The sequence below is a fragment of the Xiphophorus maculatus genome, chromosome 3 (assembly GCF_002775205.1).
Source record: "Xiphophorus maculatus strain JP 163 A chromosome 3, X_maculatus-5.0-male, whole genome shotgun sequence".
NCBI classification, from domain to species: Eukaryota; Metazoa; Chordata; class Actinopteri; order Cyprinodontiformes; family Poeciliidae; genus Xiphophorus; species Xiphophorus maculatus.
Window position 1 is genome coordinate 12,053,742 of NC_036445.1, and position 11,488 is coordinate 12,065,229.

At 37.1% G+C, this 11,488-nt stretch overlaps 2 protein-coding genes across 5 annotated transcripts; both read left to right on the plus strand.

Annotated features, from left to right (window-relative positions):
- The first annotated feature begins 1,042 nt into the window (after positions 1–1,042).
- LOC111608130 lies at positions 1,043–6,725 on the plus strand. 2 transcript variants are annotated; one of them, XM_023331067.1, is made up of 8 exons: positions 1,043–1,730; positions 1,806–1,895; positions 3,188–3,246; positions 3,405–3,462; positions 3,535–3,591; positions 3,672–3,908; positions 4,409–4,531; positions 5,034–6,725. In XM_023331067.1, the coding sequence occupies exons 1-8, from the start codon at positions 1,719–1,721 to the stop codon at positions 5,109–5,111; spliced, it is 714 nt and encodes a 237-aa protein (XP_023186835.1). In that variant the 5' UTR covers positions 1,043–1,718; the 3' UTR covers positions 5,112–6,725. The 2 variants fall into 2 exon arrangements, with proteins under 2 accessions (XP_023186835.1, XP_023186834.1); XM_023331066.1 differs by having other exon boundaries at positions 1,043–1,895.
- A 107-nt stretch (positions 6,726–6,832) lies between these two features.
- LOC106699705 (high affinity immunoglobulin epsilon receptor subunit beta-like) lies at positions 6,833–11,473 on the plus strand. 3 transcript variants are annotated; one of them, XM_014469797.2, is made up of 5 exons: positions 6,833–7,725; positions 8,572–8,628; positions 9,523–9,693; positions 9,820–9,939; positions 10,608–11,473. In XM_014469797.2, exons 1-5 carry the CDS (start codon positions 7,453–7,455, stop codon positions 10,668–10,670), a joined length of 684 nt encoding a protein of 227 aa, XP_014325283.1. In that variant the 5' UTR covers positions 6,833–7,452; the 3' UTR covers positions 10,671–11,473. The 3 variants fall into 3 exon arrangements, with proteins under 3 accessions (XP_014325283.1, XP_023186836.1, XP_023186837.1); XM_023331068.1 differs by having other exon boundaries at positions 10,611–11,473; XM_023331069.1 differs by having other exon boundaries at positions 6,833–7,545; positions 7,615–7,725; positions 9,820–11,473.
- The last annotated feature ends 15 nt before the right edge of the window (positions 11,474–11,488 follow it).

An 11,488-nucleotide genomic window follows, 5' to 3' on the forward strand; every position in this document is an offset into this window, starting at 1 on the left:
TAAAACATTGGGAAATTTCTTGTTACAAGTGCATTTATCTGCCAATAGAAGTAGTACTTTTTAATCACTATTAAGGAATTATTGACTTAAAACAAATTCTTATAACTTCCTTAAAACTTACTTGTAAGTTTCAAATGAGTAAAGAAACTAGACCAAAATTACTTGGTGAAATTGTGTGTTTTTGCAGTGTAAGGCTTAAGTTTAAAAGTCCAGAAGTGATTCTGACCATCAAAACGCTACGCATGTATGGAATAAACACAAACAACTTCTCTCCAATAAGGCAGAGTTTACTAACTAAATTAATTCAGCCTTACAGTTAAATACTCACGAAGCTGCAACTCAACTAAACTACTGGAAAAAAGGTGATGAAAACTAAACTACACTGTAAAAATATAAAAGTCAGAATAGAACCAATAAAATGAAATAATGATGTCTCAGTTCATCAGTTTGGTGTCGGTGAAGCTGAGCTTCTTGTCTGGCTCTGGACGCCAACCTGAGAAAATGTCACTTTTGGGGAACCTATAATTCAAAAATTCCTTCTGTAGAATTATGAATAAGAAAAGCTGAAGGTTTGTCCCTTTGACACGAAACACAAAACCATAAACTATGTGGTTCAGTTCTTCATGGCTTCATATTAAAGATCTGGGGAGAATCAAAGCCAGTAGAAGGATTTCCTAATAAGCATGAACACCGGCTCTCTTTTATAACCCCCTAGACCAGGAGTGTCAAACTCCAGGCCTCCAGTCGCTGTCTTGCAGTTTTTAGATGAGCCACAGGTACAAAACACTGGAATGAAACGGCTTCATTACCTCCTCTTGGTGTAGATCAGTTCTCCAGAGCCTTAATGACCTAATTATTCTATTCAGGTGATGCAGCAGAGGCACATCTAAAAGTTGCAGACCTCAAACTCCAGACCCCTGAGGTCCCCTGAGGTCTGGAGTTTGAGGTCTGCCTACACCATTAAAACCTAGAGGTACAATTTTTTGATTTCCCAACACGAGGCTGTAATTTTAGCCACATTTCCTCTACAAACAGTTTCTATAGTTGCAGACTGTACCTTGAGCTATTTTTAGGCCCTGTTACGGATTCTCTACCTTGCATTTTTGACCACTCTGAATGTAAGACTCTAGCTTAGAGGTTCAGTATCCTACAAGTGCAACCATAAGCTTCGACATGTAATGAGATTGTACTTTCTGGCTCTAAAAATGCAAAAACACAAAGACACAAAGCTTTATTTCCTCACCAGCAGAAACCCAAACACTATGGGTGTTATAGCCAGGGACTTTTAAGGTCACAACACGCATTTCCTAATTTCTGTTTAAACAATTTGATCACTTATTGTAAAAACAAATGCACCAGGAAATTAATGACTGACTTGGGGAATTTTTGAAGAACTTTCCCCAACTTAAGTTTTGTATTCATTAACTACGACTTTGGTACAAACACCAGACAAGGAAGCAGATTACTTTAAGCAAGTGAAGTTTGATGTTGACTTTCAGAATGAATTAGTCACCGATTTTAAATTTCATAACCATGTTTTTCATATCTGGTTTCTATTAATTATCAAATTTTACCAATTTGATGTACTTTTCCCCTACTAGGTCTCTCATGTGACCAGTGCCACTTTCCCCCCACCCATTGATCCACCCACTGGATCCAGTCTGAATATATTTCCTGTTCTTCCACACCACTCTGCTGTCTATCCAGCCTCTGGAGAGATGTCTGCGATTGTGAGCAAAGCCGATGGAGTCACGATCCTCACGGAGGTTTCTGACCCAAATGATCGCTTGCCTCCTCTGCATCAGGTCCCGAAGCCCCTTTGCCACAGCCTGGAGGGCTGTTCGGTGCCCCCACACCTGAAGCGGGTCCAGAGAGCCTCCCTGTTGGTACTTGGGGTGAGCAAGAAACTGTTCTTCCAAATGGCTTGGTTCACTTCTGAATTTATCGTTTTTATTTTTACCAAAATTGATTGTCAGCTTTTTCAGTTTGGTTTTTCTGCCTCTGTGTGTTTTGGAACTGATGAAGACTTAGGATGGTGGTCTCTGAGGTGTTTTTGTTTGGGGTGGTGCAGGATGCAGCTATCTTGTCCTTGAAAACCCAAAGCAACAGCTGCGTCCGTGTTCCCTGCACATTCAGACTCAACCTGTGTGGATTGGATTTTGTTGTCAGGTCTGCCACTCGTCACCAATCCTGTCTGGGTTGGATTGGATCTGCAGGTGCAGTTATGGGGGACAGTACCTGACTTGGATGTCTCTTGGGTTCATCTTTGTTTCTTGCAGATGATTTTGTTTTGTTGGTGTCCCCAGATCATGACCTTCAGAGTGCATTTGGGTGGTTAGCAGCGTCAGAGTGACAGTCCAAAAGCTCCCACATCCTCAGGCGTCCTTCACTCCATGCTGGTCCACACTTACTTGCTGCAGATTCAATGTGGACTCAAAGCGGACGGCCATTTGCCAGACACGTCCCCACAAAGGTCAATCTGCTGAGAGTCTGCATCATCTGGATAAAATGGAGCCAAATTTTCAAGAATTTCTTTTGGAAGAGATTAAAAAATATAGAGACTTGCAGGATACATATGTGGGAAGAAATAGTGCTAGAGTGCAAGAAATTGAATGAGCAGACGCACAATCTGCACCATACAATTCGTCCAAGTATGTGAGAGTCTTAAGTCGGTCCGAGTGCTGGGTCATGGTTCGCAACTGGAAAATGATGGACTGTTCTTTCCAGAGAGCCGTTCGGTCTGGACCTCAGGTGGAAGAGTTTAGGTGTGTTGGCATCTTCTTCATGAGTAAAGGTGGGAAAGAGTAGAGTGTGGTTTGACAGATTTGTCCTCATCTGTGGTTTGCTTTGGTCCGCTGTGGAGAGGAGAGGTGAGCCAAGAAGCAAAGTTATTTATTTAGCAGTCTGTCAGTTTTACAACTCACCTACTGTCATGAGATATAGATCATCCTATGGGAGAGTGGCGTAAATACCAGAGGTCCGCAGCGTTTGTTCTGGTATCAGATCTCTGATTCTCCTTGCAGAGGTTTTCCAGGCACATCCCTATAGAAAGGGACCCAGATTACGTTGGGGGGGCTACATGTCCCATTCTGCCAATGAGTGACTCCCAGGATTAGCTCGAGATGATGTGATCCAGATCTTAATCTTTAATATCGTCTATAATCTTCCTGTATTTTCTCTTTCACAGACTTTGCACATCATGATTGGGCTCCTCAGTCTTAGCCTGGGAATCATCCTCCATTTCAGGTGGGCAGAGCATCCAAAAGTTGTACAGCAGTAATATTATTACTACTTCAACTTGTCTTTACTCAAGTAAAAGTAAAATGTACAGCAAAGCTACTCCTGGAAGTACATTTTTCAACAAAGTGAAGTAAAAGTAACTAATTACTGCCCTTCTCTGACAGTGAATCCTGCTTTGTGCTAATAGACGTCACCTGGTTTCCTTATTGGTCGGGAACTCTGGTGAGAGATTAAAGACCGTCACCATAGCAACAAATGGGAACAGCCATAATTTATCTTTTGTTTCTTTCGCAGTTTGCCATATTTGGCATCATTTGCATTCTGTGTGAGAAGAAGCCATGTCTGTATCTGGTGAGTGGGTGATTTTCAAAACCCTCTGAGAAAAAGTTTGATTATTCTCATTGTTGTTCTGATCGATTCTTTCATTTCAGATTCTTCCCAATATGTTTCTGAACTTTGTTGGGATCTTTGGAGCCGTTGGAGCCATTTTCTTCTACAGCATCAATATGTTTGGTCCTCACAGTGTCTGTGGAAGACTTTATGATTCATTTGGCCATTATGATTCATTTGGCTATAATAGTTCATTTGGCCATTATGATTCATTTGGCCATTATGATTCATTTGGCCATTATGATTCATTTGGCCATTATGATGAATGCTCAATCACGGTAAGAATTAGAAATACACTGTAAAACACTTGAAAGTGCTTTAACTTGAAAATGAACGTCCAACTGCTGCCTTGAAAATTCAATTTGAGTCATCACAAACGTTTGTTGGTTTTTAACTCAGAAATTAAAGTTCATGAAGTTGATTAAACAGGAGACAAATTGTGTAAACATTTGAATTCATTAATCTTAAATCAGTTTAATCTTAAACTGTGAGTTTTTACTTAAAGATGCAATTTAGACCAAATTATTTCACAATATGCGAGAAAAAAAAGCCCTCATCTAGTAAAAGAGCACACACTTCTGTATTACTTTCACACACATTATCAAGTTAAAATAAATACTTATTTTACTTTAGAATAATTTAAATTCTAAAACAATTAATTCTGCCATACAATGAGGAAAATAGAGTATTGATGATGTGTGATGTTTAAAGTTACTGACCATCCTGACAAATAAAATAAAAAAGGATAAAAGCTCAAAGTTGTTAAATGTGTCCACAGATTCTTTCCGTAGGCGTCAACAGCGTGTTGATCGGCCTGTCGGCCCTGGAGCTCTGCGTCGCCATCAGCGCTCTCGTTTCGGCAATAAAAGTCCTGAGAAGCTTCACAAGAAATGAAAACCTGGTAAATTATCAAATATATCTGGTTATATTTTTTAATCACCCAAACATCCTGATATAAGTTGTTTTATTTCTTTATATCTTTGAACGTTTTATGTATAATTCAGGTTTTAAAACTTTCTTTTTAGGGTAGAAATCAAAAATTTTCCCCAGATTATATCCAAACAAAGTAAAGTTTTTAAAGACCACAATACCTTCTAAAGATGTGCACAACCTTTTAATCCTGGACATTTTCTTATTTACATTAAGCAATATCTACATAATTTACTCTCACATCAAGTATTTATTGTATTTAATTTTTGTTTAAAACTTTTCTCATATTTGTAAAACAGCTGAGTTAAAAACCTCCTGTTTAAAATTAATTTCTTTTGTACCATAATAAATGAAACTAACCAACATTTTGAACAATTAAAAAGTTAATGTTTCAATTGTTGATTTCGAACCTCCTTGTTGCTCAAATGTGTCCTACAAATGAACTTGATTGATTGATTACTTTTTCCCTGTAGAGCTCCAGTGAACCAGAACAGACGACCAATCCAGGAATCACAGAAAATCCCTATAACATTTACATCATTTCTGAGTGATCGGAGCGGAAATGCATGATGTTCTGCACCAATTGGTTCCCATTGTTGTTATCTCAGCTATAAATACTAATAATGTGTGAAATCAGAGAGAATCCAACTCTGTTTCCTCTTGAATTGTCATCAGCTGAAGGAAAATGCTGAGAAAAGTGAGGCTCTGATCGGAAAGTCGGGCGATAAACTGCTGACATTAAATCTCTGGGTTGTTTTTCATGAAGTTGATCTTCCTCTTTCACATCAAGAGTTCAGTTTCCGGCCAACCGAGCCAGAGGAAGTTCTGGTCAGGAGTTTTCGTCTGTTTTCTTTTCAAAATGAAAACATGAGTTAAACTAAGACGAATCTGATCTTGTGAAACGTTATTTAACGTGCAAAGCAGAAATGTACAAGAATTTTTTATTTCAATTTTGTGATACAAACTGAGTTCATGTTTGTTGTGAATTTCGGAAAAAAAAGACCCTGAATTTTGGTTTGTAATATTTTTAATTGTATGCAACTTATTTAATAATTTTTTGTTGTGAGTTTTAGCTGCTTTATGTCAGAAACTATGATTTTGGAGTCACTTTTTAAATATGCATGTGACCAATTTATAGTAAGCTAACAGTAATGTGGGAGGAATCCAGAGAGCCCAGAAAGAATCCACAGATGGACTGAGAAACACGCAAAACATCTTCATACAATATCTCACACATGTCAAAGGCCCGGGGGCCACATCTGGCCCCACGTAGCTTTTCATGTGGCGTCTAGGCTCCAAATTACATCAATAAGTCCCTCCAGTTTTTCACAAATCTGCAAAATTCACACAAAAACTATAAATCTCCACATTTTTTTCTGATTTTACTGCAAATTTCTCAACTTGGTCAAAAACATTGAGTTTAAGTGACTCAGTTTGACTTGATGTCAAGCTATCGTCCACGATCGACATGGCGAGTAATAAAAAGTCACATTTAACATCAGATATTAGTGCAAATATTGTACATATTTCTTACATTTCCAAATTGGCACAACAAAATCTATCATTTTGATTGCAAAAAAACAATCACAGAATCTTGGAGGAACAGATGTTTATTGATATTTTATCAGTTTAATTGGTTTTATCGATATATTCTGGCACAACCGTCCCTTTAAGAACATTCAGGTTTTTGATGTGGCTAAAAAAAAAGATGAGTTTGACGTCCCTGCAATATCTATTATGCTTTTGAATAAGTTTTAGCACCAATTATTCCTGTGAGCTCAGCTGCTGTTAAATTTACCATTTTAAATGTCTTGTTTTATTTGTTTAATCTTAGGGTTATATTTGACATATAAGATTGTAAAATACATATCAGAGCTACTTTAACATCTCAGCTGGATAAAAATTCTCAATCTCTTCCACAGCCTGGTTTTCTAGGTTCACAAAACATCTGTGACTTGGAGAAAAAAGTTGTAATTTCAGAGAAACAAAGACAGTAAAAAGCTGTGATATGACTGATTTAACGGTTGTTTGAGATTTAAATCGTCAAAGTCTGGATGTTTTTCTCCATCTCTGTCTTTTGGATGCTTTTCTATTGTAAAATATACATTCCTGCTTTATACACACTTGTTTTAAGTCTATGAAGAAATAAAGGCACCAAACCTTAAGTGTTTTAAATGTTGTTACTTTTTACAAAACAGTTTTTTCGCTGCAGCGAGCGCATTCAGAGCAGCTGTGCTCGGATATCATGAGGAATTTTCCAAACACCAACCCTCCTTTATTACTCAAGTAAAAAGTTTCCTTCCAAAATAAACATTTTGTTAATCCACATTCTCTTTACCCTTTTCTTTTCTATCATCGATCTTTAGCATTTCTGTCCCTAAAATTTCACATTGGGTTTGGTTACAGACCAAATATATATTTTGCAGGCATGAAACTTAAAACATGACATCCAATCAAATATTGCATCCAAGCGAAACTGCAGCTTGTATCTTTTTCTTTACATTCTTTTAATTTGATGAAATATTTTTTTATCGTTCCAGCTACGTAACATTTTTTAAAAATCTTTTAACAAAGTCACAAAACTCAGTCAAATTTGAACTTTTGTACATTTTAAAATGTGTGAAGCGAGAAAAACAAATCTAAATGTTTTTTTGTGCAAAAGAAAGCCTAAGTAATCAGTTTAACATTTCTACCTTGTAGTATCAGAGAATAGTTATGACTGTTTATTCATATGTTTGCATTTGATAGGCCTGTTGATGCATACCAGTGACTCTGTTGACTCTCTTTAGATTAAAACATTCCTTTGCAGAATCGTTTCTACCTCACGCTCCAGGTGTGAGTCCAGATCTCTGCTGATTCTAATCCAGAAGAAGAAGAAGCTGCGGTGGGAACATGTTTCCATCACCGTGTCGGATCCTGAAGGCGCTCTGCTGCTGCTGCCTGAAGAAACTGGGAGTTCAGACCTGCTGGGCTGCAGCTACCGGGGTGAGAGGAACCGGGGGAAAGAAATACATCACCTTAAAACAGGGATCATGGTTTTTATTTCTTTTGCAGACTGTTCAGATCATGGTGGGTGTGCTTAATATCGGCCTCGGACCGGGAAGAACAAGCACTCGTCTGGGGGATTTTACCAGCCTGGGAGCTGCTTACTGGTTGGGCGCTGTGGTAAAAACTATTTATAATTTGTTTTCTTTCTTTCTTTCAAGGGGATGTACGTAGCACATTTTTTATTTTTAACCAGTTGAGTTTAACTCTCTACCAAAACACTGTTAAATACGTCTTTATATTCCCAAAAACAAGCATTAATTATCTGAAAGGATCTCTTTTTGTACAGTTATGCTTATTTTGGATCCGTTATTTATTTTCTGCCATGTTTAAGCAATCAGCTTATGATGGCAATGTAGACAGGAGAAAAGAGGAGAAAATTACTGCCAGAAATTCCTGAGTAAATTTATGCCACAAAACGCATAGATTTTGAGATTAATCTCAGAAATGTCCTTTAAAAACAAGTAAATTTCTGAGCTTAAAAAGTGAAAAATGAGCTAGAAAAAAAACTTAGAAATTTTAAGAATAACCTCAGAATTTTCTAGAAAAACTTTGTGAGCTCCAAAAGTTTAAAAAAATGCTAGAGAAAAATAAGAAATGTTGAGATTAATCTCAGAAAATGTGTAGAGAAATCATTCAGTTATGCAGTTTAACAGTTGAACATGTTTGACTTTGGAAACAAAAATCTTCTACATGAAAATGTTCAACTTTTCAAACTCAGAAATGTTCTCTTTTTTTAGGAAAGTCTGAGATTAATCTTAACATTTTTACATATTTTTGCACATTTTTGACTTTTCAAACTCAGAAATGTTTCAGAAAATTGTTCAGATTAATCTCAAAATGTTGAAGTTTTTTGGCATAAATTTGCTCCTTTTTGATGCCGTCCAAGTTTGTCAGGATTTTCTGGGTTTCATGTTGTGTTTGTAATTTCTTGTTACTGAAGTTTTGAATTTTGTTTCTTGTCAGTTTATCGTAACAGGAATCATGACCGTTTTAGCGGGTCGGTTCCCTTCCTCCTGCTTGGTGAGTGAAACCGTCGATAGTTAAGAAACCCGATAATATCACATTCACAGAGTCTCTAAGAAAGTTTAAGACTCCTTGAATGTTTTTCATTTCCTTTCATTTTAGAATATTTTCCTACGTCATATGTTTCTGTCACATTAAAACCCAAATGAAATACTTTCAAGTTTGTGTTTGTAATGTGACAAAAGACAAAACAGTTGAGGATGAAGTTACTACTTTCTCCATAAATTGTGTAATTTACAGTGAGGTACTGGCAGCTGTGGTTGCCAGAATTTCACTGTAATAAATGCAGTCATAGTTAATGGGACGTTACAGTCTGATATTTTACTAACCATCATTTTAATAGTACAGAACTGTTAATTATTTAAGGGAATTTACTATAAAAAACTTAAATAAACTAGACATTTAGAGCAAGTTTCTGTAGAAATAAGTTATATTTTAAGCCTGATTACAGTAAACTCCTAAAATCAGATATACAGTAAACACATTTAGTGAAAAACACAGTAGACCTGTATTATATAGTACTTCATTTTGTTGCAAAAATCAACTTTACTGTAAATTTAGAGTTAATTTGCCATAAAATGTTTTTCAATAGAATACTGTAACGTATGTATAAACTGCCATGTGTATCTGTTGTTTTTATGGTATTTTCCCATAAACAGTTTATTGTTCTGAACCCTTGAAGTGACGGTTGCCAAAATATTATACCGTAATGTCTTGTACGCTTCAACCAGGGGCGGGGCTACAGGAGGGGCTGGGGGGCCACCTTCCTCCATTATATTATTATTATTATTATTATTATTATTATTATTATTATTATTATTATTATAGTCACAGTTCTACGGCCTTATTGCAGTTTGTTGAATGAATTTGGGTTGAAATCTTTTTTCCCAGGTGGGCTTCTCTGTGTTGCTGAACATTGTTGGTGCGATCTTCTCCATCACTGGCATCGTGTTGTACTCCATCGACCTGATCAACTCCTCTCTGCTCTGGGTTTGCGACCGCTCCGGTTCTGATCCAGACCGCTACGACGACCGCTGCAGAAACGTGGCCGCTTTCGATCAGGTGAGCAGGTCCAGGCGTAAAAGGAGGAGTTTGTGATCTCCGCACGGCACTGTGAGCGCAGCGGTTCAGCTGTACGTCCTTAAGAAAAGAATCAGGTTTTTTTGTCTCTTCTCGTTTCTCCACCAGAACTTACTGACGTCTCTGGACAGAACCTTGATTCTCCTGGCTGTTCTGCTGTTGGTTGTCAGTATTTCTTTTGCTGCTCTTGGCATTGGGTTCCTGACTGGTGAGGTGAAGGAGGAAGAGGTAAAATGTTGGGGATCTATTATGCAAAACTCACATTTTGCATGTTTTTATGGTTCCGTTTGAGTCTCAACTGCTTCTAAAAACAGCCTGAGCACTTAAAAAAACACACTGCCATCTTTTGGTAATATGTTCAAGTGTTTGCAGTTTCAAAATCCTCCGGAATGTAACTTCACAAATCAGCAGGTGCTGCACTGTTACCTAGCAACCTGGAAGCCCACACCGTCACCTAGCAACCCCAGCCGACCTCCAGCGGTTTGGTCAGCTGGCTTTACCGCTGTATTTGCTGTCCAATGGCTGCTGGAAAAGACAAATGTTTAGATGCTGACTCACCATCCAGAAACCACTTGTTATGTTCTTGCTGGTTGTGCAGGAGGCTCCACTTCTGCTTTTCAAAGATGTAAAAACCATGTGAACCGTTTGAGTCTAGAATAATTTTGTCTGAAATATTTTCTACTTGTGATTATTTGTTCTCTTTGTAGAGTGACAGACTTTAAATTGCTTGTTGATCGTTGCATTTTTAGCTGCCAAGTACCAAATGATTTGTTCTTCTGGACCATTTTTAAAAGATGGACTTCAAAGAAGTTGCATTTATTAATCAGTTCTGTTGTAAGATGTGAATCCCTAACTTTACCAGTATTATTATTTATTGTGGAATATTTCTGTGCCAGCAGGTTGACAACGTTTCTAAAGAAGACTTGAAGGAAATCCTTCTCATCAGCCCTGGTGCTTGAAACCATCGATACATCGGCAATCCAAACCTCAGTGCCACAAATAGTAAACCAGTACAGTAGACAATAACTCTTTACTTTCAATTATTGATTGACAGTAAATTATGGAATGTAACTCATTAATTAGGTTACTGATTTATTTATTGTATTTTTGACAAAAACTGACAGAAAAGGAGAAATGTTGGAAGAAAAGTGGATCGATCTGGTTGGTGAACGTCCGGCCATGTTTTTACATTCACAGTTTAACTTTAACAATGAATTAAAAATTCATTGTTAAAGTTAAACTGTGTAAAGTTGCTGCACTTTTAGCTTCAGCTGTTTTGCGATAATATCACAGTTTTTATCTTTTTCTGGATCAGGGTTCTGAAATGAGAAGCTCTGGTGTCCAAAGTAACTTTAATTTATTAAATTCATTTAATACATTAAACAATGACATATTGCTCCATTTTCTTTCATTCTTTAGTTCTGTACTGAAGAAACACTGACCCAGCTAGTCAATTGGGCCAGCACTGATTTCATCTGATCAACAAACCTCCTCAGGTGTCCTGACAACAATTTTCACATTTTTTCATCCCTCTGGATTCATCCTCCTGGAGTTCAGTTTGCTTTCACATGTGCAATATTTGCATAAAGCGGGTGAATATTAGAAAGATTGCAAATTTAACATTTTCTGAAAATCCTGTATGACTATCAGATTCCTGACAAACAAAGAAACAGTCAAAGATGTTTTAATGTCTCTTTTTATCATTTATTCATTTTGAAACATGGTTTATGTTGAATAAAAACTATTTTTCAGAATTAGATTCATCTCGAGACGTTTG